This window comes from Dipodomys spectabilis, unplaced genomic scaffold (genome assembly GCF_019054845.1).
Source record: "Dipodomys spectabilis isolate Male_0828 unplaced genomic scaffold, ASM1905484v1 ptg000017l, whole genome shotgun sequence".
NCBI lineage: Eukaryota > Metazoa > Chordata > Mammalia > Rodentia > Heteromyidae > Dipodomys > Dipodomys spectabilis.
This window is the reverse complement of record NW_024870694.1, coordinates 6,209,164-6,235,145: the sequence shown is the minus strand read 5'-3', so window position 1 is coordinate 6,235,145 and position 25,982 is coordinate 6,209,164. Positions and strand designations below refer to the sequence as shown.

The window sequence follows — 25,982 nt, the reverse complement described above, 5'->3', positions numbered from 1 at the left end:
TACTAGACCTTTCTATATAATTACACCAAATCAGTTTGATCCTCAGTAATACAGACATTCGACATTTGGGTTCTTAGCCCTATTGTTTCCCTGACACTGCACAAAGCAAATTTGGGGTTCCTTTTGACCCAGAGCTTTCTAAGAAACTGCCTTAATAGTTCTTTTATTCCAATTTGAACATGCTGCTGCAGCTTCTTCTTCTTCTTCTTCTTCTTCTTCTTCTTCTTCTTCTTCTTCTTCTTCTTCTTCTTCTTCTTCTTCTTCTTCTTCTTCTTCTTCTTCTTCTTCTTCTTCTTCTTCTTCTTCTTCTTCTTCTTCTTCTTCTTCTTCTTCTTCTTCTTCTTCTTCTTCTTCTTCTTCTTCTTCTCCTCTTCTTCTTCTTCTTCTTCTTTTCCTCCACCTCCTCCTCCTCCTCCTCCTCCTCCTCCTCCTCCTCCTCCTCCTCCTCCTCCTCCTCCTTTTCCTCCACCACCATCACCTCCTCCTCCTCCTCCTCCTCCTCCTCCTCCTCCTCCTCCTCCTCCTCCTCCTCCTCTTTCTCCTCCTCCTGGTTCTTTCTCTTCTTCTAAATTACAAGTGATCCCTGAAAATTTTGCTTGGTTCGCTTTTTAATTTCTTTACCAAATTGATCTCTAAGAAGCTTCAAATAAACAGCTTTCTTATGACTGCACCATACAGGATGGAATCTGTCAGTTCAATAGGTAAAATGACAACGGCACAAATCCTTTTGTTCTTGAGATACTTTCCAAAGCATTTTTTGGATTGAAAAAGAAGTACTGACTTTCTCTCCTTTACTTAGCCTCTCCCCAAAGCCCTGCATTCTGCCACAATTAGAGTCTCACTATGCAGCTAGGTTAGCCTCAAATTTCTACTCAGCCTCCTAGAGTGCTGGGATTACAGGCATGTAATACCACTCTTAATCCTCTTGGCCTCCTTAGTATTTATGCTTTTCATGTTTTGTTTTGGTTCTGGAGATTGAAGTCAGGGCTTTCCCTCGCTAGGCAAGTGCTGTACCAATAGAGCCATGCTCCCATTCCATTTCTGCCTTTTCTGTTTAGCTTTCAGGTGACATCTTATACTTACTTCCTCCAGTATGGCCTCAGTTTCCTGACTCCACCTCCCAAGTAGCTGGGATCACAGGTGTAGACCACCACCATTGCTAATGTGTGTGTGTGTGTGTGTGTGTGTGTGTGTGTGTGCCCGCGCGTGCTTGTACCCCAGTCCTGGGGCTTGGACTCAAGTGCTGTGTTTGAGGTTTGGGGCTGAAGGCTAACACTCTACCACTTGAGTCACAGCTCCACTTCTGGCTTTTTGCTGGTTATTTGGAGATAAAAGTCTCATGGGCTTCACTGCTCAGACTGGCTTTGACCCATGATCCTCAACTCTCAGTCTCATGAGTAGCTAGGATTACAGGCGTGAGTCACCAGTGCCCGGCTTAGGCTTACTTCTGATATAAGGTCTAATTTCCTTTTGCTGGAACTGGCATCAAACTTTGATCCTTCTATCTCAGCTGACATTATAGACAGGCACCATCATGCTCAGTCCTAGGTTTTATAGAAGAGAAGACTCTGTCTGGGTCTGGCTCACCTGCCTTCAGGCCACTTTCATGTAACTCATTTTGTCATTAAATTTTTTGCAGAAGCAACGGCTCTGGGCTGCCTCCCTGTTCTCAGCTCTATAAACCTGCTCCTTTTCTTCAACTGGGAACACTGCAAAAGTCACTGAGGATCTCCAGATGGACATTTTCAGTCATTCTCCTACTTGACCTTTCTGTGGAATTTGACACTGACTATCCTCTGCTTTTTGATATAGGGTGACCTAATGCTTGGTTTCCTTCCCATCTCTATCCACTTACTCACTCTATCTCTAGCTATGCATGCTCCCTCCCGTGTAAGCTCTTGCTAGGACTGTAGTAACTAAGTGACTGGCTTAAACAATGGATTTTTTTCTTTTATTGTATTCTTCTCTTGAAGCCAGAGACATCAAATGAAAGCATAAACTGTGTTGGCAACTTCAAAGGGCTCTGAGGGAGAGATCTATTTGGGAGTCTCTTTCCTTGGATAATAGATGGAGATCCTAACTTCTATGTAGGTATTTCTCTTCTTATTTATAAGCACATCAGTCATCCTGGTTTAGGGCCCAACCTAATGACTTCATTTAACTTGACCAATCTCCTTATCTCCAATATGGTCCCATACCCTGTCTCCAAATATGGTCACATTCTGAGGGATTGGTGATTATAATTTCCAACAAATAAGCAAGACTAGGGTAGAATGGGACCACTATTCAACCCTTAATACACAGTCATTGGAATTACCTGTTAGGTCATATCTCACGCCCTCCATGTAGAATTTGTGAAAACATACATATACTTTGTCTTTCTGTGAATACATCCTCTTTTTCCTTGTATCTCTCCTCCCCTGGTTTATAACCCAGCTTGTTCCCTGGTTTACTCCAGCACCTCTTGGCCCTCCTGAGTATCCATTGTACACTCTTCTTCCCCATGTCCCTGCTCAACTGTCAAGGTTTTCCAATTATCCATTCTTGGCTGCTTCTTGATCCATCATTGCCTCTCCCTGGTGAACTTAATTGCATAAGAATTTCAACATCAACTGTACTTATGCTGAAGACCCTTAACATCCATCCATACTTCCCATATGTCTCTAGTTTCGCATCTGAATATCTCCTGCCTCCTTGGACATCTTCATCTCCACAAACACCTCAAATATCTGTCCCAAATCCATTCTTACTTCCTCTTTCTCTCCCCCATTTTGTGAAGGATAACACTGTGTGCTTATATCTCTCTTCCCCCCCCCCCCCACTGTGTACATGTGTCAAAAAACCAAATCTGTGGATTCTAATGCTTTACTACCTTTCAAATGTGTCTTCTTGTGTCTGATGCCACAACTAACTAGCCTCTAAGCCATATCCTATTTGTTGCACTAACTTGTTGCTCCCAGGTCCATCTTTGGACCTAACTTGGGGTAATCCTATCAGGTTCCAGGGTCAGTGAGCACTTCTGGGAAAACAGACATAGACACAGACTCAGACACACACACACACACACACACACACACACACATTTTCTACACTGTAGTCTTAGCAATATAATTAAGTGGTTGTATAATCTTGCTGACTCAAGTTATACCTATTTCTTAATTCTAGCACTAGTAAGAATATAAAAAACAAATAGTAATAATTCTGAATATTTACTAGAACAAAGTTTAAAGCATCTTAAGTGGATTATTGGGTGAAAGTCTCACAATTACCTTAGGACATAACACTATTAGGCTCATTTAAAAAATCGCTTAAAAAACCATTGGAAAAAAACTGAATATTTCAATGGTTAAGCATTTTTCCAAGGTCACACAGTTAAAAAGTGGGGAGGGGGTGGATCTGATATTTAACAAACTGCTGGGGAGCAGTTGGTTTTCTAAGTATGGTCATTTAATCCCAAACTTCTCTCTCAACATGCAATCCTCAGCAGAGTCAAACAATCATGGCTGTAACATCAGGGTTTCCCCAGGTATTTCTATTTATAACATACTTTCTCAAAACAAATCTACTAGGGTCAAATGAATTATGGGAAGTTTAGAGTGGAGTCAAGGCATCCAAAAAGCCCTCATCATGGAATCCCATAAAGTATGATTACACACTCCTGAAAGGTTGCAAGAAAGCCAGCTTAGCTATTGGTTTCTATTCTTTTTTTTTTTTTTTAATGTAGTTTGATTCTTTTGCCTAAGATGTGATTGAGGTTCAAAAGTGCACAGCAGAAAATTTAAAACCTTCTTTTCCTTTTTTATGCACTCACTATTACTTATTTGTTCATTCAATAAATGTAGTTTCAGGATTAATCACTGCACAACAATGCACAAGGCCATTACTGTCTCCATCGACCTGGAATCTTAATGTCTTGTGAAAAGACAGAAGCAGGAGTCTTTGGCTGCCAAAAAATAAAAGATAAAATGTAATTTTAGACTCCAGAACTACTAGTTTGGTATCTCAGATGTAAGAAAGAGTGAGCCTTGGCTGATTTTGGAGAAGTGGGTTCCAGAAACTACCATGGGGAGATGCAAAGTTTGATCATGCTCCGGGAAGAGTGTGATCAAAGGGAACCCAAAGCATGGAACATAGCCAGTAGAGGTAACTGGGGATTAGCCTTGCTATCCATTGGCAATTAGTTCTAAAACCCACATGAATGGATGCTCAAGTATTTCCTATAAAATAGGTATGATTTGCATATAACCTATTATGTCTTCCAAACATACTTAAAATCATCTCTAGAGAATTTACAATACCTAATACAATGTAAATGCTATGTAAATAGTTGTTATTCTACATAACAACTACAGATACTAACAGATACAGATACAGATGTTACTCCAGTTAAAATGGGCCTATTTCCCAGCAATCTCATTGTAACGTGAAAATCTTGAGTCCAAAGTACTTTATAACAAGCTACTTACAGAGCTGAAGGCACAGCTCCAGTAGCAGGCCACCTACCTAGCATTCTCTAGGCCCTAAATTCAATTCCAAGGACTGTAAAAATAAAACAGTATTTCTGATTAAAATTGTGCATATGCACATATCATGTATAAGATTATTTGTGCTGTCTATACATTCTGTTTTCCCCCAAAGCTAAACAATTACAAATTGTTTAATAACATTTTTAATGATTTCATGATATTCTGTGATAGATATTCCATAAGTAATCAAATACCTATATTTAAGTATTCATTTCTAGTATTTTCCTCATTAGGAACAATGGAAAGAAAATTATCCATGTCACCAAACCTTTGCAAATATATATATATATATATATATATATATATATATATATATGTATATACTATATATATATATATATATTCTTAGATAAATTACTAAAAAGATGGAACTATTTGGTTAAAAAGCATATATCCTTTAGGAAATGAATATGTTTCATCAGAAACATATTAATTGTCCAGAAACACTATATCACAATAGGGCATAAATATTCTTCCTCCTTAGCATCAAGGAGGACTCTTGCTTGCTTTGTAACTTATTACTTGCCACTCTGGTAGACAGACAATGATACTTTGTTGTTTTAATATGCACTTTATTCTGATATGGGCTCTATTGCTTATCAGCTATTTATTGGTTTATAATCAGTTTTCAGGCACTAGGACAAAGAGAATCTTAACAAGAACAATATAGACAATTGCCTATGATTCTACGTGGCTCTGCAGACAATACTACCAGTGCCACAAAAAATAAATTCTGAAAACACTTTTTCATATACTTTCAAAATTCCATTTGAGAGAAAAGAGATCTTTATGTGGAAATTAAATGTTAATCTTCTGAAATAAAAGCAGCAAAGCTATTTCTTAAATGGTTAGTTCTGAGGAGACATAGTTTCAGAGAACAATAATAATGAGTGATGTCTGACTTCAGCAACTACCAGCCTAGACTAGGGTGGATGTGGCTCTTTCCAGGAAGTCCCTGCCGTGGGAACCTGACACTGCATAGAGGAAAAAAAAAAACAAAACTGTGTGGTACTTAGTAAAGCCAGCAGAAAGAAATTTTAGCTCTCGCCTTATAAGTAGTGTGACCTTGTATGGGTTATTTAATGCCATTTAGCCATTGTTAACTCCTGTGTAAAAACAGCACAATAATATCCATTTGAAAGCCATTGGGAAGATGAAAACTCAGTGAAATAACAGTAGCAAAGCATAAAACATCATCTGTGTTCTCTCAACAGTGAATTGAAGGACTCTGTTCTTACCGCTACCCCAGAATCTCCCATGACCTGTTTGTGACTCATTATCAGAATACTGAATTTTCTCCTTATTCAGTCATCCTTTGCCATCCATTCGGAATTAGTGCTAAGGCCTTCATGAATACTCAAATCTTGAATTAATACTAAAATATAACATACTAAAACCTATTCATATACTAAAATTTATTGAAACCTCATGTGGAACAATATGCATATAGCCTATGTATATACTCCAGAATACTTAAAATCATCCCTAGATTACTTAAAATACTTAACATTGTAAATGAGATGTAAATAGTTGCTAATCTGCATTGGTTAGGAAATAATAAGGACCCAAAGCCTGTATTGCTCAGCACAGACACAACAATGGGGGCTAATTACACTTTCCATCTTCTGTTGAGCCATGGATGAGGAGCCCACAGATTCAAAGATTGGACTATTCCCCTTCCTCTTCCTTTTCTTTGCTCTCTCTCCTTTGCCCTCTGTAATTCATTTTTCTATTCTTAGACTAATTGGCTCTGCTTGTTATGCCAAATTCTTTCCTCCTCTCATTTGTCAACTCAAGTAGAAATTTAAATTATCCTCATTCCTAAATTAAATAACTAAGCATTCAAATTTGTGAAACAAACTTAAGACATGGTATCAATCACAAACAGTTGTTAATAAACTGTTTCTGAAAACTCAATTTTCTTCTTTATGTGCAAAAGATCCCTTTCAGAAAAAGGAGAAAAGAAAAAGTCCCTACTGTAAAAACTATGCGATCAACTTAAGACAGATGCTCCAAGAAGAGAATAGCTTAATTTTACCTGACTTTTCATGTTAGAGTGGCCTTTCTTCCCAGAAGGCCTCACTTTGAGCTTTGAATAGACATGTCCTGACACATTCGGCTTTAGGTAGGACAGGCATCAGAACATCATCAACCTCAGTCTTCTGTGGAGATCACAACCCACAATAGAGTAAGAGAGAGCACTCACCAGTCCAGATCCATCTCCTTCGCTCCTGCAGTGACCTAAAAATGCCTGGAAAGAAGCCCCCTTGTCAGTCTAACTGTGCGGGCCTGAGACACACAGAGATGAAGAACGAACCTTCCACGCCTGTGGCCGCCGTCCTCTGTAATGACTGTATACCCCGTTTTACACTTTCTTTAAGAGAACTGTTCCTCTTTTCTCTGCAGATTTTGCCCACACTTGAGAAAAATATTTAACCCTTTGCAAACTCATTGACCTAGGTCTAAGCATAGTTTTTAAAAACAATTCAGTGGCTTAAGTTCCAGATCTGATGTTAAGATGAGGCTAAAAATGCCCCTTTGATGAAGATTCTTCAAAAAAAATCTAGAAAATGGAATGATTAAAAAGAGTAAAAAATACATACACAAGATGAAATGAAAGACACTGCAGATTTGGGTAAGACAACAAAAAAAGTGTGATTTATTATGGTGACAGGCGTGGGCTGGGATTTCAGACATCTCCGTAACAATTTCCACCTTGGAGATAATGGAGGATTTTACTCAGCCTGAAGGGATAGCCTCCTTCCATAGACAAACAACTTAGAAGAGGGAACACAAACCACCACTTTCCTTAGCTGTGTCCTACTACATACAGCCAAAGACTGCCTCTATGAAAGAAAACATTCTGAAAGTGAAGTCTGAAAACAATCCACATGATACCAATCAATAGATGGACCTCCAAGAGAAACATAGAATTCATCAAGCAGAAATTATACTAGAAGTTTTCTCATATGAATTAGATAGAACAGCATTGAGAAGTAAAATTCACTACATGAAAGCAAAATGTATGAAGTAGGATCTCATCAAAACAAATTCATATAAAATTCCAAAGACAGAGGAAGTTCAAAACAAAGTGAAAACGGATGGCCTCGGAGAAACAAAAAACAAAAACAAAACAAAAACAAAAAAAAAAAAACAACCAACTTTATTCAATCCTAATGGCAGAAAACAACAGTACAAAATCTCTAGAGTTTTGAGTTAGCATTCTGTACTAGATAAAATACTGGTTAAGTGTGAAGTCATTATAAATACTACCAAGAAAACAATAACAACAAAAATATTCCTATCAAGAAACTCTTTCTAAATAAGTTATTTAAAGATGAGTTCTAGAATTTTAAGAAATAATCAAAATTGAAAATCTAAGAATGGAGAATCCATGGCTAAGGAAAAAAAATGCTGATCTCAAAACTAGTTAAACATATATAGAGATAAGATTAAATAATTGTTGTAAATTAATTCAACCCAGAATGTTACAAGTAAACTATGTATATCATTTTTATCAAAGCTCAAAAGCATTAGGATATGGCCAATAGCTGGAACAAAAAGAAAAAGAAACAAACTGTTAATTTTACCTTTAATAATTTCATCTAGATTTGAATTTTTTTTTTGTTGCTCATGGGCTTGAACTCTGGGCCTGGGTGCTGTCCCTCAGCTCTTCAGCTCAAAGCTATTGCTCTACCACTTGAGCCACAGCACCACTTCCAGCTTTTTTCTGCTTATGTGGTGCTGAGGAATTGAACCCAGGGCCTCATGCATGCAAGGCAAGCACTCTACTACTGAGCTACCTTCCCAGCACCTAGAATTGAACATTTTAAGACATAAAGATAGAAAAGTACATTATATAATTTTGAAATTATTGTCGAAAAGATATATAAATAAAGTAATATTTATAACTAAATAGCACATTAGCTATAAAATGAGACACTATAAAAAAACAAAAATAAATTTGTATAAACATTTGTGATAAATATGACAGGTGTGGGATCATTTTTAGTTTCTCAGTAATTTGTACACTAATTTCTATTTAAAATAGCATAAAAGTGTTTATGTTTGTCTTGTTATAAACATTTTGTTAGGTATTAAAGCATATTAATAATGTATCATGTAAGTAAAATTATATCTCTAACTGTAACTCTCCTGTTTAATAAAATTGTTTCCCATATTAATGTATGATTTTTAATATTTCTAATTACTAATAATTTTGTAATCCATATATTTGCATATGAGTACCAATATTCATTTGTTATCCTTTGCTATATAACAAATTACCCTAAAACTTAGTTGTCTAAAAGTGCCAATGTTTAGGGATTGATTATCCAGAACATATAAAGAATTCCCAACAACAAAATCAAATTAAAAAATGGAAGAAAGGTTTGAATAGGTATTTCTCCAAGGAAGATATTCTAATAGCCAATACTTGAAAATGTTACAAAACCACTAGTCATTAGGGAAATGCAAATTGTAACCACAAAGAATATAAGCAAGATGGCAGAATAGAAAACCCCAGTCCTCCCTTCCTCCCACAGAGACACAATTCAAGAACAATATATAGAACAATACTCTTTGTGAGAAATCCAACAGCCAGTTGGGAGACTGCCTTATACTAGGTAAGCACAAAACCAGTCACATCAAAGTTATTAGGAAATTTTGTAGTTATTGTAGTCCTTTCCCTCGATACAGCCCTGCATAATTAGGAGACAGTTCTCAATCCCTGGCTTCTTCCTGAGGAAATAAAAGACTGGATAGTAAATCTTAGATGGCCTCATGAGGGTCTTAGTTCTGTCTTGTGTATCGCACAGAACTAATAAGACTTAGCATATGCGTCTGGGGATGAGGGGGATAGGAAGGGGAAAAAGGGCTGTGTGATGTGCCACGGTTCTAAGGAGCCTTTGTATAGCAGGCATGGGTAGATAGAGTCAGCAACCTCTCCCTCCTGTATAAGAAAACTGGAGTATGTGTCCAACATGCCAGATTTTCTGAGTGGTGAAGGGAAACTAAAGGGTTTGATTTCTGAACCCAGTATGTTCTATATACCTGGGATCACTGAGAACAAAGAAAGAACTAGATGCTCTGCTGCTCCAGAGACCTATGGCACAGAAGAGAACAAAACAAGTTACATGTGAGTAATATAAAAGTGGAGTAGTACAAAAGTGGAGAAAAGGAAAGAAAGAAAGAAAACAAGTAAGAAAGAAAGAAAACAAGTAAGAAAGAAAGAAAAAAGAAGAAAGAAAAAGAAGAACATTCAGTTCTTCAAGGAACTCATTTCAGTGCAGTCCAAGATGGGGCACTTAGTTAGACACAATGTACTCTAAGTGAGCAAGGGCTGCTAAGAGAAAAAAAAAAAAAGGATATTTAGCACAACAGGTAGATATCAGAGATTATATTAGTCAGGCTTTCTATTGCTGTGACAAATAGTGAAGAGTAATAATTTGAAGGAGGAAAGATTTCTTTTGACCCAGTTTCAGAGGTTTGAGTCTAAGATCAACTGGAACCATTGTTTGGGGCCCAAAGCAAGGCAGAATACCATGGTGACAAGAGCATGTGACCGAGATTGTTCATCTCATGGCTGTCAGGAAACAGAGAAGAAAAAAAGCAAAGGGCAAGGGATAAGATACATCTTTCCAGGTCACATTCCCATCATCTACAGCTAAACATCTTCCCATCTTGAAGGAGACTAGTTAGGGATGCTGACCATAAAAAGCCTCAGGTGACATCTGAGGTTTTGAAACAACCTTCTGTCCTAGTTTCTGGTGATTTAATGTTTGGGAGGTTGGGCATTTCCATCCTGCAGATCTGCATCGAAGTAATGGAACTTCAAGAGGAAATGTAGAGCATGGAGCAGGGTGGAGTTCTCTGGTGGTTTGGTTTTGTTTACATACTTGGTAAGTTTACATTTTCAGTGCTGTAAAATACCAAAGTTAAAACTTTGGGAGCTGGGCAATAATGGTTGACACCCATAATCCTAGCTACCTCTGGAGGCTGAGATCTGAGGATTACAGTTCACAGCCAGGTAGAAAAGTCCATGAGGCTCTTATCTCCAATTGAACACCAAGAGTTGTGGCTTAAGTGGTAGAATGCTAACCTTGAGCAGAAAAGCTTAGGAACAATGCCCAGGCCCTGAATTCAGGCACCAGGACTGGAACAAAACAAAAATTTCCCTGGGTAAAGAATTTTGAAGTTTGATTTTGACTAACCATTTTTTTCCCAACCCCTAGGTATGGTCCATGTCATATCCATTCTAGAAGCGAGCCTATTTCTCTCTTTTGTCAGCAGAGATTTAACTCTTCACCAAAGACCATCACAGGAAGAAGAGGAGGAAGAGAAAACAAAGGGTGCCAGAAGGATATCCTGCAATAGATATCTGAGATAGAAAAGCCCACAGTAGACCTTTATTGTGTGATGTGGCTGGAGACCTCCTTGATCACCCTTGATTGTATGGGCTTTCATATTCGTTGGGATAGCTACCCTGGCAGCTATCTCATAATTCAAGGAGAAAAGACTTTTTCATTTAAGATGGGTATAAAAAGTGTTCTTTGTCCATTGAAGTCTATGTCTGATTAGAAGACAAGTTAGATCAACAGGAGTCATCTAAATAGATCTCCAAAGTATGACTGACATGTTAGTTGATCATTTTATTTTTTAATTCTATTTTTATTTTTGATTAGCATGTATTAGTGATACAAGGAGGGATTTCATTGTCACATTTTCTTGCATGTATATGTAATTTCTTCCCTTCTATAACTCTTATTTATCCTCCTACCTCCTTCCTAATGCAATTTCAACCTGTTTCACTGTTCTATTTTCATATTTGTCTAATTCTTTCTCCTTAGTGCCCACTCTCCCCTAATTAGTTGGCCATTTTAAACTCACTGCAAAAGAAAAATTTCTTTGTAATGACATCCACCTCTCTGATGATTAGCTCTTAAACTGGGAAAGGTGCTAACTTAAATCTGCATAACAAACTTCACAAAACTTTTACATAAGCTTTTAGGTTAAGTTTATGTCTTTAAGATGTAAGCCTCTAGTTTTATCCAAGAGTCAAGCCTTTGGAAGAAAAGATTTAATTAAGTATTGCCTGAGTCTCTAGAGGAAATAATCAGATCAATGTTAAAAATCAACAAGTGATCATTCTACTTGCAAGTTGTAAAACCTTCCTTTCTTGTCTGCTTTTTTCACACCTGTGTGCATGGATGTATTGTTTGTGTTATGTCTGCCTGTGTGCTTCCTTGTAAATTGTTTACATGATAGCTGAATGACTTACATATGAGTACTCAATATAATGTAATGTAATGTTAAATTAGCTCTGTTTTTTAGTTCACTGACAAGTAAATCTTTGACAATTTCAAATGTTCTTTTTTTCTTTCTTGCTATTGTTTTAACATATTTATAAGATGATTTCTTTGTTGCTTTGTATGACCCTCCCCCACGGTATAACCCCTGCTTTCATTGTATTTGATGTTGGTATAATTTGTGGAGGGGAAGGGCAAAAACAAATCGTTTAAATAGGGATACAGGTGGACCCATTGCAACAATGAGACATTCAAGTGGTTATGTTGAAAAATGAACTTTGCAACTTTGGCCGGGGGAGGGGAGGGATGGGAAGGGAAAACAAAGGAGGAGGCAACAATGCTTGATAAGAAATGTACTCATTACCTTGCCCAGGTAATTGTAACCCCTCTGTACAGTATTTTCACAATAAAAAAATCAAAAAAAAATTTAAACTTGCTGGAGAAATAAAAGTGAAGATGGCTTTTAAATTGTAATAAACCTTTGGCTTAGGCTGCTGGCCAATTTATCTGTTAGATGTTTAAGTTACAACGTTCATTGTTTCTCTCTCTCTTTTTTTTTCTATGTTTCAAGTACATCAGCTTTCAGAACTGGTCTGATAATAATGGTTTTCATGGGAAATCTAGAAATAATTACTAAATCAAATGAATTAGTCAAACAAATAAAATCAGTTTCTAAGTCAGGTAATTTAAAGTCTAACAGTTACATGATAGAATGAGACATGAGTTATTTCTAAGTAAATTTAAAAAACAAATCATCAATTGCTAAACATCAAGTCATCAATCGCTAAACATAAGCTCAAGTTTGCTCTTAATTTCTTAAATTCTATAAAAAAGACTACTACAAAGTGAGATTACTAAGAGTATAATTCTCATTAATCCATGCAATTCTATATGCAAAAAAATATAAAAAATACATTGAGATGTATTTTTAATGAGAAAAATCCATAAAGAAGCAATTAAATATATTATTTTATTGGGAAAAATTGAGTGACCTTGTCTAAACTAGGGATTTCATTTATTTTTCCTTTTATATATTTTTTGAGACATGATCTCACAGCGTAGTCCAGGCTGGTCTTGATCCCACAGTCCTTCTGTATGTTAACCATGTATATTTCAGATGTGCCTTCTTGGTGACCTGTTCTTATTGTGCAATCTGAAAAGAGAGAAGTCTTAATTCTACCAACAATGAAATTAAATATTAAAAGATCATTAAACTACTTCATGTAGTATATGGTCCTAGGAAAGTATCAGTTGTGCATTGAAGGAAATCAGAGGGGGAAGGGAGACTTAGAATTAGTAAGAGGAGACTATGCAGGTGACCTATCTCACCAAAAAGTTCTTCCTTTCTACTTGGAGGAAGACATAGTGAAAGCAAAAAAGAACAGGCTGTCCAGAATCTCCTGTCTCAGGGGGAGATGGATGACAAATCAACAAGAAAAGGTCTGGGTTCCAAAAAAGTTGGCCTGAATTATTATTAAATCCGCCCATAGTTCAGCTTATTTTGGGGAAAAAATTGTACAACTAGCTCCTTGGAATAATAAAGACTCAAAGTTAAAGGAAATCATAGCTAACTGAACAGAACTTTGTGTACACTGCCAGAAAATTAACATTCAAATGAGGCCACTTGGAACCCCACTAGAAATGGCAACACAAACCAAAGGCATGCTGCCTGGAGGGCACTGGCCAACAGATTTTACAGCCATGCCAACCACGCCAGGAGGATTTAATTATCTCTTAGTTTTCACAGAGACTTTTACCAGGAAGATAAAAATATTTTCTTTTCCTTCTTTCCTCCCTCCCTCCCTCCCTCCCTCCCTCTTTTCTTTCTTTCTTTCTCTCTTTCTTCTTTCTTCTTTCCTTCTTTCTTTCTTTCTCTCTTTCTTTTTCTCTCTTTCTTTTTTTCTTTCTTTCCTTCTTTCTTTCTTTCTTCCTTTCTTTCTTCCTTTCTTTCTTTTATCTGGGTCTTAAACTCAGTACCTGATGCTTTTAGTCATTGGCTAGCACTGTATCAACTGAGCCAAGGCTCTAACTTCAAATTCATTTTCTTGTAGAACAGGAAGGGCAAGAAAAGTTATAACAGGGAGTTTCAAAAGAAATTACTCCCAGGTTTCAGTTACCTTGGTCTATCTAAAGTGACAATAGATAGTGGGTAGGACTTCCCAGATGCTAGGTGTGCAATGGAGCTTACATGCAGTATGGAGACTCCATCATCTGGCAAGATTAAAAGGGTTAGTTGTACATATATCTTCCCTCAATGCTGGTTTTGTTTTTTTTTTAAAGAATACTCTTAAAAACTTTCCTAGATGAAATGGAAAGACCTGGAAAAAAATCATAGTAAGTGAAGTAAGCCAGACCCAAAGAAATATAGATCCCACGGTTTCTCTTTTTTCTCTTATTGGCAATGATTAGTGTATGTCTAGGATAATCTTAGCAGATGAATAGAATAGCTCAATAGCTATGTTCATATGACCATATAAGATGATGCTAAGTGAAACAAACTCCAAGACGTGGACACAAGAGGTTTTTCTTTGTTGTTGTTGTTTTTAATATGCTATGTGATTTTTTTTGTTTCCTGTGTATGTTCTTCCCCCGATGGTATATCCTCTGTTTTCACTGTATTTGATTCTGGTACCCTGATATTGTATATACGTTTATTTGAATTAGGGAAGGGAAGGGGACCAACAGAATAGTGAGAAAAAGGACAAGGGAGGAACCAATGCACCAGTGCTACATACAAGACATTATGTTGGAAATGATCTGTACAACTTGGCAGGTGGGGTGGAGGGGAGGAAAAGTAGGAGAAAAATTAGGGAAGGGTTAATAAATATGATAAGAAATGTACTTATTGCCTTACTTATGTAGTTGTAACCCCTCTGTCCATCACCTTGACAATAAAAAATAAACAAATTCTCCTATATGGTCTGTTCATTTACATAGCTTTAATCTTGTGGATGCTTATGTTTTTGTGTCTTATCAGAAGACTAAAATCACATTCCATGCCAATGTATTAAAAGATACAACAATAAGTATTTCTTTTGTCTCATTATTTACTTGGTCTGTTTGCTTAACTGTGCTTTGGCTTTAATTAATTCTGTGCTTTTTGGACTACTCACATTAAGAATGATTTACAGATATACTAGCAATTTATGCCATATTCAGATGACACTTCAAACGTTGTAGTGCAACAATTAAAAAGGAACTAAAGCTATGGTGGAACAGATTGGTAATCTTAAGACACATCTTCTTGTAGTATCAAGGGGGTTTCACTTCCCTGGGAAGATTTAGTGTCCTCATCCAGCCATAATTACTTTCATGAAAATGACCTCCATTTCCAAATCCCTCAAAAATGAGGAATCAAATGTTTAAGGGGGAAATTTGTTAACTGCTGAGACAGACACCTTAAGGAGAGCCACTCTTATAACATACCTTCAAAGGGATCTTCCCTTTTGTTTCAGATAAAACTTCTTAAAGAACACTGGGCATGCTTGGGGCATTTGTGTTTGCAATTTTAACCTTTTGAAAATAAGCATTCTGCCCTTGACCTCATCAAACCCCAGCTTATGCTTCTCTGCTTCTTCTTCCCCCCCACCCTTTTTTTTTTTTAAACTCTGGGTCTGGGCTCTGTCCCTCAGCTCTTCAGCTCAAGGTTAGCACCCTACCACTTGAACCACAGCGCCACTTCCGGCGTTTTTCTGTTTATGTGGTGCTGAGGAATCAAACCGCTGGGCAAGAAGTCTACCACTGAGCCAACGTCCCAGCCCTCCTCTTTCCTTCTTAAACTATGACCTGAAATGGAGCTCAGCAATATGCTGGTCCTTAAAGCATTACTTTGGCAATAAGTCCCTTGCTCTCCTTACCTGATACAAGTAACAAACGTTTCTTCAGTCTTTATTTTTTGTCAGTGCTTGTTTTCGGCTTTGCACTCAGCAAGATGTAGACCCATCGTGTTCAGCTGCAAATGCAAGAGTCCAAACATTAAGTCCACTAACTCCTTGTCCATTATTGGAGAAATGTGGTGTTATGACGTGAGCTCCAACAGACTTAGGCAGGTACTATCTTCTTAGTGGAGTCTATACAACCTCTTTCTTGAACTGGCTTTGTTCACTGCCTGAAGCTTTCCATAGGCACTTCTGGGCATGCTCAATTTTCTTCAAAAATTTAAGCTGAAAACTTCTTTCCATATGAATGTGTATGGACTACCCAAATAAAATTCCCATGTTGTCTTTGGTGAGGGAAATGTACTGGAATTAACTCCAGTATTCTTCTTATCTGTTAAAAGGTAACATATCAGTTCCATTTTCCTAGCATCACCAATTGGGTCTCTGTTGTGTCTTTGGCTTCACGCTCACAAGTTCGTGCATTGCCCTCTCAGGAACTGACTTCAGGAATCCTGAGCCTTCCACATATCGCCTAGCCTTTTGGGCTTTCCTTTGAAATCTGCAGAGAAGCCACTATAGTCACAAGACCCCTGTATTCTTTAACCAGATTTCTCAACTCTGGCTGCATCTAAGACCTGGGAATTTTTTCCCTTTTAAGCATACTATTCTGGGTCTCCCCATAGAATGAATCATACTTTGTGAGGTGGGCTAGAAGAACTGGATATTCTGACTTATCAAGCTTTATTGAAACATGCATGCATGGATCTCTTCTTAAGAGAGGAACTTAGGCTCAACTAAATCTGAACCTTGCCAGAAAAGTAAGAAATGTCTGTGTGTCCAGTGGGGCTAAGAGGGAGGGGGGGGGGGGGGGTTGGTGGGAATTCCTCTTGTTCCTAGGACTGAATGCACAGAGATCCTGGAAAGGAACCAACCTAATCTAAGGTTGGTATTAGTGAGTGGTGTGATTAAAGAATGTATCTACTAGTCATATCTTGCATTTTGGTCAAAAAGAGAACACAGGGAGATAAGGCCAGCCAGGAACCTGTGGCTGAAATCCTAGCTACTCAGGAGGCTGAGATCTAAGGACTGCAGTTCAAAGCCAGCCTGGGCAGAAAAGTCCCTGAGACACATCTCCAATTATGGACCAAAGCATCAAGGAGTAGAGTTGTGGCTCAAATGGCAAAGCACTAGCCTTGAGCAAAAAAAAAACCTCAGTGGCAGTGCCCATGCACTAAAACAAAACAACAACTATAACAGAAAGGAATGGCATGGGCTGGGTGATTTGCTTTTGCTGCCTCCTCCTCTTCCCCCTCCCCCTCCCCCTCCTCCTCCTCCTCTTCCTCCTCCCCTTCCTCCCCTTCCTCCTCCTGCTCCTGCTCCTCCTCCCCCTCCTCTTCCTCCTCCTTCTCCTCCTCCTCATTATTATTGAAATAGTTGGGATTGAACTCGGCCTTGTACTTGCTGAACAAGCTTTCTAACATTTGAACCATTTTGCTTTTAGTTAGGTTTTTGAGTAGTGTTGAATACTTTTGTCTAGGTCAGCCTCAGACCATGATCCTTCTACCTCTGCTTTCTGAGTAGCTGAGATTATAAGTATATACTACATTGCACCTTCCACTATATTATTAGTGTTCTCTGTGTGTGTGTGTGTCTGTCTTTGTCTCTATCTTTGTCTCTGTCTCTGTCTCTCTGTCTCTCTGTCTCTGTCTCTGTCTCTGTCTCTCTCTCTCTCTCTCTCATACTGGGGTTTGAATCAGGAGCTTTGCAATTCCTCAACTTGCTCGTTGAGCTTACCTACTCAGGTAGCACTGTACCACCTGAGCCATGTTTCCAAATCCATCTCTCTCTCTTCTTTAAACTCCATGTGGTCAGAGATGAAGAAGGAAATCTCTATGCTCTCAGACTTTATTGCTGTAACTTGAGGAATTAGACTAATTCTCTGTGGCTCCAGATCTAGTTGCTAGGCATGATTTGATAACTGAAACAAATATATGGAATAAATGTCAACTGTTTTTTATTGTGAAAATACTGTACAGAGGGGTTACACTTACATGGGCAAGATAATGAGTACATTTCTTATCAAGCATTGTAGCCTCCTCCTTTGTTTCCCCTTCCCATCCCTTCCCATCCTCTCCCCACCCCCCCACCCAATCTTCCCCGCTACCCCCCCCCCCAAAGCTGTAAAGTTCATTTTTCGACATAACGACTTGTATATCTCATTGTTGCAATGGGTCCACCTGTATCCCTATTTAAACGATTTGTTTTTTCCCTTCCCCTCCACAAATTATACCGACATCAAATACAGTGAAAGCAGGGGTTATACTGTGGGGAAGGGACATACAAAGCAACAAAGAAATAATCTTATAAATGTGTTAGAAACAATCGCATGAAAGAAAAAAAAAACATTTGAATACATATCTTAGGGCTCATTTCCCTAACATCACCTTATCTGACCTTTTCTGCTAGACTCAGACATATACTAGATACTGCAAACTTTTAAAAAGGAAATATTTTGACTCACAATAATTGGAGATTTCAGCCCAGAACTAACTGGCCCGATTGTTCTGGGTTTGTGGTGGCACAGCTATCATGAAAGGAGCATATGACAGAGCAAATCACTTACCTCCTGGTTTGAGAGAGGAAGAGGAAGAGGCGGGGCTCCACATCCTCCCGGAGGGCACGCTCTCAGTGACTCCATGCTCCCTCATTAGGGCTCACTTCTTCGAGTACCACCACTTCTGATACCTCCACTCTGGGTCAAATCTTTAAAATGTATGAGAATTTGGGAGATAGTTACTACCCACATGATAAGCACCCAAGAATGTAGTGCCTCCCTTCCCCACTGTGCCCCTGGTTTCCGTCCTTTTGAGAAAATGGTGGTGGTCTGCTTGCAACTGCCATGAACAGTTTCTTGGTTTCATGTGGGGTCTTTGACAGAGTGGGTGGCAGACTCCATCTCTATTCAAAACAAGTGGGTTCCTAGAAGACTGTTCTCAAGATACTCCACTTCTGCCTTGTTTCCCTCCAGCCAACGGAACCACTGCACATCTTCCTACCTTGGGTCCTTCTCTTTGAATCATAGAATTCCAGAGATAACAGATCCCAAAGGGTTACCTCTTCTAGTTCCCCAGTTTAGGAATTAAAGTGCACTAGAACAAAAATGACTCTGGCAGTAGCACAGTATGTCAAAGAACATTCCACACTGACACCACTCAGACGCAGTGGCTCAAGTGGTAGAGTGCTAGCCTTGAGCTGAAGAGCTGAGGGACAGTGTTCAGGCCCAGAGTTCAAGCCCCATGACTGACAAAAATCTTTTTAATTGTGAATTATGTCACAGATACACAATAGTACATAAAAGAATGCAGTGAAGTACCACCCATCTTACACCACTTCACTGATTTTGCATATTGAATATATTTGTTTCATATATATATATATATATATATTATATATATATATATATAGTCAGTCATGGGCTTGAACTCTAGGCCTGGATGCTGTCCCTGAGCTCTTCAGCCACAGTGCCACTTCCTGCCTTTTCTGTGTATGTGGTACTGAGGAATCAAACCCAGGGCATCATGCATGCAAGGCAAGCACTTTACCATTGAGCCACCTTCCAAGCCCTGTTTCATATACTTTAAAAAAAACTGTTAAAGATTCAGCTAAGCTCTCCTCAACTTATTTCTCTTCCTTTCTTCCTCAGGAGTAACACTGATGATTCCAATTCCCTTGAATGTTTTTGGGCAAGGTAGGCAAAGCAAGGTAAGGCAGGTGAAGCAGTCAAAGCTGCATCCAGGATACGACCTAGCACTTCTGTTTTGTTAGAGAGCTAGCTGGGATGAATAAAGGGCTTTTTGACCATCAGCAAAACCACACCATCAAACTCTAGACAATAGGGAGCCAATCAAGTGTTTTAACTTCAGTCAGAAGCTCACTGGAATAGAGGTCAGACTTCATGGACATAGGGTGCATGATCCTATCAGGAAGACACCATCTAGGGAAATGTGTAAGAAACTGTTATTGCTGTTTCCCACATTAAAAACAAACTGTAACAACAACAAAAATGAAACTCTTTGGCCTCTTCCCAAAGCCAACTATACCGCTTGCCTCTCTAGGTAGGAGGAAGAATTGATTTTTTTTTTTTTTTGAAACTTGTCTGAATGCAGTGAGGGCCAATCCTTTGAGGAGATAGTTAGCAGTCCCCACAACCAGGGCACATGTTTGATGATATTGAGGAAGAGACTACTACTGGGGACCTTACCAGCCTGCTCGAGTAGAACTTGTGATTTGGTTCAGTTGGCCATCCTTTGCACTCTTGAAGCCAGAAATCAAATAACCAGTTTTTAATCCATTCTATTCTGGTGGTCCACTGTAAGTAAAAAATGTAGGTGGAATAATCAACAGAGTCTTGTTAGTTACACTAGAGACAACACCAAGGAAGATGGCATGGAGAAGTACTTTTATCTCCAAAGATACTGCCTCTGATGGCTCCTTCACAAGGGCCTTACAAGGAATCACCACTGTGGCAAAGGAGTTAACTGAAAACTCAGGGATAGATGATGACACATTGGCTTGCAAAATGGAAAGAAATCATGGTGTCTATATTTCTCTCTTTGGTAAATGTTTTCAGAGTAATGGCTGTGGTTGGTTGCTGTATTTCTTACATAAGAGTTCTTGTTCAAAGACTAACTGAAACTGCCCTCACCAGATACCTGTTATTATCAAAAAATAATATCCTCCTACTGGGTACTGCTGTATTGGAACGTCAATGAATGCTGACTAGATTTGAAGAAAAGAATGCCTTGGCCAGTTCCTTCCGGGTTGATGTCCTTATTCTTACACGATATCCAAATATCCCAAGATGTTTCCAACATTAGGACAGCACCATAGAATTTTCTGTGATGACAGAAATAGTTTATACTTGTGCTGCTCAATATAGTATTGCCTCACTTCACAGAGTGGCTGTTTCAGTTACAAAGCCAACCCCAGCAGGAAAGTTTGTGAGACTCATCGCCTATTAACCAGCAAAAAAGCCAGAAGTGGTTGAAGTGGTAGAGTCCCTGGTACTTTTGTTTGGCATTGTCACTCAAGGCTGAAGCTCAACCACTAGAAACACACCTTCACTTGGGCCTTTTTTGCTGGTTAATTAGAGATGGGGGGAGGGAGTGGTTGTAGGGACTGGCTTTGAACCTAGATCCTGAATTTTCAGTCTCCTGAGTAACTAGGATTCCAAGTGTGAGCCACCAACACCAGGCTAAAAGACTTGTGTCATTACATCCTGGCACTCAGGCACCATGAGACCTACAGAGTTTTGTCAAGTCAGAGGTCAAAACCTTAGGCTTCAGAGGGCTGAGGTGGGGGGGGGGGGGAAGGGCTGTGAGGGGGGACTGCTTAGTGGCAATGAAGGCTGGGAGGAAAGAATAAAGTAATTCCACCATCAAAAATGGCGGGATGTTATTTGTTTTTCAATTTCCACCACATTTGTTTTCTAGAATGGGCATCTGTTAACTTTATAAATTGTGGTCAGTTAACAGTTACACTCAACTTGTTAGAAACCACTGGTTTCCAGCAAATCGGAACCGATATTCCATGTGAACATCATGGGGGTGGGGGTGGATAAAGTGTTCTAAACACATGATGAGGGAGCAAAAATACAATGCAGAAAAGACACGGTTAAAAGTTTTGAGTTTTGTCGAGAGAGAGAGAGAGAGAGAGAGAGAGAGAGAGAGAGAGAGAGAGAGAGAGAGAGGAGAAGGGGGGAGGGAGAGTTCCAGGGGGAAGAGAGGGGAGAAATGAGCTTGGGAAGTCACTGCTAACTGTCCAGGAGCAGGCCTGGCGATCGATCGATCGGCGGGGCTAGGCTAGCTTTTCCGGGGGTGGAGAATCTCCGGGCAGCCTGCCGGGGACGGTGGCAGGTTGGACAGGTGCCCTGGTCCGCTGGGGGGGTGGAGGGGGTGGAGGGGAGGGCGGAGCAGGAAGCCGCGTCCCGCAGCTCGGGGGCGCGCGGGGCGGAGCCGCGGGGAGCGCGACAGGTGCGCCGGAGCCGGGAGGTCCCTGCGGGGAGACCAGCGTGGACCTCTTCGGGGGGCTTCTTCGGAGATGTGCGCCCAGGGGTGGCCGCTAAGGGAGGCAGACTGGGCGCTCCGGAGCGCCTGAGCTGAAAGCGGCCGGAGAGGGGCCGGCATGGGCGCCGAGCCGCCCGCACCTTGGCTGCTGCTCTTCACCTGGCTCCCAGCAGGTGAGCCGTGGGAAAACGCGACCCACCCTGAGCCGGGGGAGACTGGGAGCCGGGCCGACAGAGCTGGCCACCCGCTGGGCCGTGGAGGCCTGGGCGGTGCTCAGGTGATACCCAAGCCCGCAGGTGCAGGGCCGGGCTCGGATCGAGTTGCTCGGCCTGTGGGAACCTGTTGTTTTCCTCTTCTATGAGCCCAGGCCTTTCCAAAACCCAGGCGCAACTGGAAGGAAAGTCGGGGCCCCTGGGCCGCTTTCGCAGGTTTCAGGCAGTTAATTCTTTCTTTTTTTTTTTTTTTTTTTATTGTGAAAATACTGTACAGAGGGGTTACAATTACATGGGCAAAGATAATGAGTACATTTCTTATCAAGCATTGTAGACAGGCAGTTATTTCTAAAGCGGAATGGACAGAAGCAAAAAGAGCAACCAACCATGCTTCAATGTCCCGATCACTTCTTCCTCTTATATCCAGTCCGTTTTCATGTTCTGGATATGGCAACACACTTACTGGCCTTTAGTGGGCATTTCTTTCATTTAGTGGCATTGATACCATGCCTGAAGGTTCTGGTATAGATTCCTCGTCATTTGGAGTCTATTTTACAGCTCCCAACCTAGGCCTCTTTGCTAAGTTCAGTGCCAATTTTCTACTTTCTTCCACCTAGTCCCTTAACTTTAACCCCCTTGCTCATTAGCTCACCTTCAACCTTTGAACCCCTTCCCCCACCTCTCTGTTTTGGAAAGCATGGTTTTGTGTATCTCTTTGGATATGTATATGAGTGAAACCAGGTAGGAAGCCTCAACTGGGTGGCAGAATGTGCAGATTTGCTCAGCTTTATTCAAATGGAAGGTGCACGTGTGACTTTGCAAACAAGAATTTTTAAGTTCCCTTGGAAGTTCCACTCTGTTTCTTTCCATTTTGGCCTCTCCTCCTCCCTTTTAGGAACTTCTGTCTTCTTCCCTCTAGGGTGACAATGGAAGATGAGCTCAGAGTTTACTCCACAGACCAATTTGTGTCTTGTGTGTTTTCTGGGTGAACAGATGTAATGTGTAAGTAAAGACAGAATTTCCTTTCTTTAAGTTTGGTGGGAGATGAGGATTTCTAAGTGTAACCAAAACTCAAGCAGGATTCTAGAATAACTTGAACTTAATGCTCAGAATGAGAGACAGTACGGACTTTTTTTTAAAAGTAAGAATTCTAGAAAATTAGTACAGCCAAAGAGCACTCCAGCTTTGAATAATTCCTGCGGGAAAATTATAAATTTTCTAAATTGAGCAAGACTAGATGTTGGAGATCCACAATGTACAAGGACATGGACTAAACTTTTTCTTAATTTAAAGACTTCAAATTCAACCAGAGCTATCAACAGCTTAGACTGCGAATGCTGACTCAGAAAAATCCCACAGCCTTACATCAGCTTTTCTCCTACCTATGGAGATTTCTGCAGCTGAACTTTTGTTGTTGTTTTTTTAAATAAAGATTTGTCTTTCGGTACCACTTCCTTTAAATTAGGATTTCAGAGACAGTGGCTAGCTGGATAAATAGAGAACCTTACAGATGAAAAGTGCATTAGGGTATAAATAATAATGCTGTTGGTAAAAGCTACCTAATTTTTATGAAAAAATATGAATACTAAGCCGTTTTCAAATACAATGATTACAACCAAATACAATGATTACAGAAAACAAGTTGGAAAGGGATTTGGGAAACCATAGTGATACACAGAGACTTCTGTGTATCAGCTAGGAGCCCCAAACAGGAAAATTATATAGATTGTGATGTTTGCTGTGGAAAGCTGCCTCCAGGACATATTGCACAACCAGAATACTGAAACCTAAAAACTATTTGGTGATCATCTAAATATACCTTCATTTTGTAGATGAGAAATTGAGATTTAACTATTACCCCCCAAATTTGAAATTACTTAGAGGGGAGATGTAAAGATTAAGTCCTGGTCTTGGAGCATTCTGGGTGTGTATATGATCACTGAGCTATATCTATAACCCAGAAATGGTTATTTTAGCAGATACTTTACTTGAACATGTGTGGGAATAAAACTAATACTACATCCAGCTTTTAAATGTAGGCTTGGATAAACAATGTTGTTCTAGACAATTTACTGAACTGTTTAAGGCATTCAGTAAATAGCTATGATAGCAATGTGTGTGTCATAAAAGTTTTAAGGGGATAAATTAAATGAGTGTCTTAGAATGCTTCAAATAGAACTTACACAAAGTGGGGGAAGGCTTAGTTAATATCAGCCATGGTGATTTAGACCCAAGTAGGCTTGTTTAAAGCTAACCTTAAAGGCACTACCTATTCCCTTCCCTGTGACTAAGACATTGTGAACTCATAGTAAGATAACAGCTTTCCATTACTGTAACAAAATACCTGAGACAATCAGCTTTAAAAACAAGTGGGAGGAGGCTTTGGCTCACAGTTTTAGAGATTTTAATTCATGGTTGTTTGGGGTTGTATTGATTTTGGACCTGTGGCAAGGCATCATGTCATAGTGGGAGTGCATGGAAGACAACATTGCTGACTCCATACCAGCCAGGAATAGACAGAAACAAGAAGGGCCCCTTTGAGGAAAGCTCTCAATGACCTAAAACCACCCATTGAGCTCTGCCTTTTTACGATTCTGTCACCTCTTAATAGTGCTAAGCTGGGGACAGTAGGCCTTTGGTTGATACTGTAGATTTAGACTATCAAGTTAGAATTCAGAATCGGCCTCTTAGTAACCTTGATGTTAGGTGAATGGTTTAAACTCCTTTCATCTAGAACAGAGGTGAAATTCTTTAGAAATCTCTTCCTGCCACTACTACCTCACATATAATCAGCAAGGACAACCTTGTTGGGAGAGTTATAGTCAAGCACAGCATCAATGGAATAATCATCTCCTAGGAAATACTGGAAATGAGTCGTCTTCACTGCCTCCACTATCTCCTTTATTTTTAAACCAAACTCCCAGAGAGAGAGAGAGAGAGAGAGAGAGACAGAAAGAGACAGAGAGCAACAGAGACAGAGACAGAGATCTTAAGATCAAAGTAAGATCACACTTCCTTTATTGCTCCCAGTATTTCTCAAAGCAATACTTTTCCATTTTTGTCCCAACATCCAGTAACAAATACAATTTACAAGTGACGTGTATGCGTCTATACATCTATTTATAGAAACAAAAATCTCACCAGAAGAAATGTGTTATCCTGTCCAGTAAGATGATAATTAACATAAAATATTCTTGATGCTTAAATGCCTAGAAAATGAGCCCCACTTTAACACTACTCAACAGAAAAGTCTAGTACGTTGATTTTTCTGAAGAGACACTACAAAATGCAGCATATGTGTTGGAAAATCCTGCACTTGCATGTGTTCATTTTAGTCCGTTACTTTGTTCTTTTATTTTAGAAAAGACCCAGCCCCTTTCTCTGATTAGCATACAAGTCCCACAATTACAAAACATAGACCAGTAGTAAAATTGTGGCCGGATTTGTACTTGCTGGGTGATGTGGCTTAGGACCCCCACAGAGGGTGGTGAGGTAAGGAGGCTTATGATGTTCCCACAGTCACGCTAACTCTGAGTGGTCAGACGTGGGGTGTTGGTCTGGGTTTTTGTTTTTGGCTTTGTTTTGATTTGATTTTTTTTTGCTTTAATTCTCAGACATTTTTCCTTTAGAAAAATAAATTTTATCACTCAAATGATACCTGAGTTTTTTGCTCCTAAATGCAAAATATTAAAATAAGACTATAAAGAAAGTACTTACAGCTCTTTGCAATAGTGGCTTGTACTTTAGCTGTTTTTTTATCCAACCTCAGAGTTTGTTCTTGGAGTGAGAACAGTTTTACCCAAAAGTCTACAAAGATGTGTATCATTTGGGTTTTGGTGAACATTTTTTCTTAACATCATAGAGTTTTGTTTCCTTATAGAGGGCCATTAGCTATCAGTTTGTACTATCTTTTTTATTTTATAAATCAGACGCCTAAGGGACAAAGTCCTCAGAGAGAGAAAAAGAAAAAAAAATGAGAAAGAGAGTGTGGCAG

General features: G+C 39.4%; 2 protein-coding genes across 4 annotated transcripts in view; one reads left to right on the top strand and one right to left on the bottom strand.

The window, feature by feature from the left end:
- Cd86 (CD86 molecule) overlaps positions 1-6,859 on the bottom strand; it is a 62,361-nt gene extending 55,502 nt beyond the window's left edge. The window contains exon 1 of the mRNA XM_042669275.1: positions 6,733-6,859. Within this exon, the coding sequence (XP_042525209.1) occupies positions 6,733-6,746 (14 nt within the window). The 5' untranslated portion in view covers positions 6,747-6,859. The remainder of the gene's footprint in view (positions 1-6,732) is intronic.
- Positions 6,860-21,754: 14,895 nt separating this feature from the next.
- The window catches only part of Ildr1 (immunoglobulin like domain containing receptor 1), a 34,889-nt gene continuing 30,661 nt past the window's right edge, over positions 21,755-25,982 (top strand). For 2 of the 3 annotated variants that reach the window (XM_042670072.1, XM_042670068.1), the window contains exon 1: positions 21,755-21,949. In XM_042670072.1, coding sequence (XP_042526006.1) covers positions 21,895-21,949 — 55 coding nt within the window. In that variant the 5' untranslated portion in view covers positions 21,755-21,894. Of the gene's footprint in view, positions 21,950-22,925; positions 22,991-25,982 lie in introns of those variants that run through there. The other variant, XM_042670069.1, reaches the window with a different exon arrangement.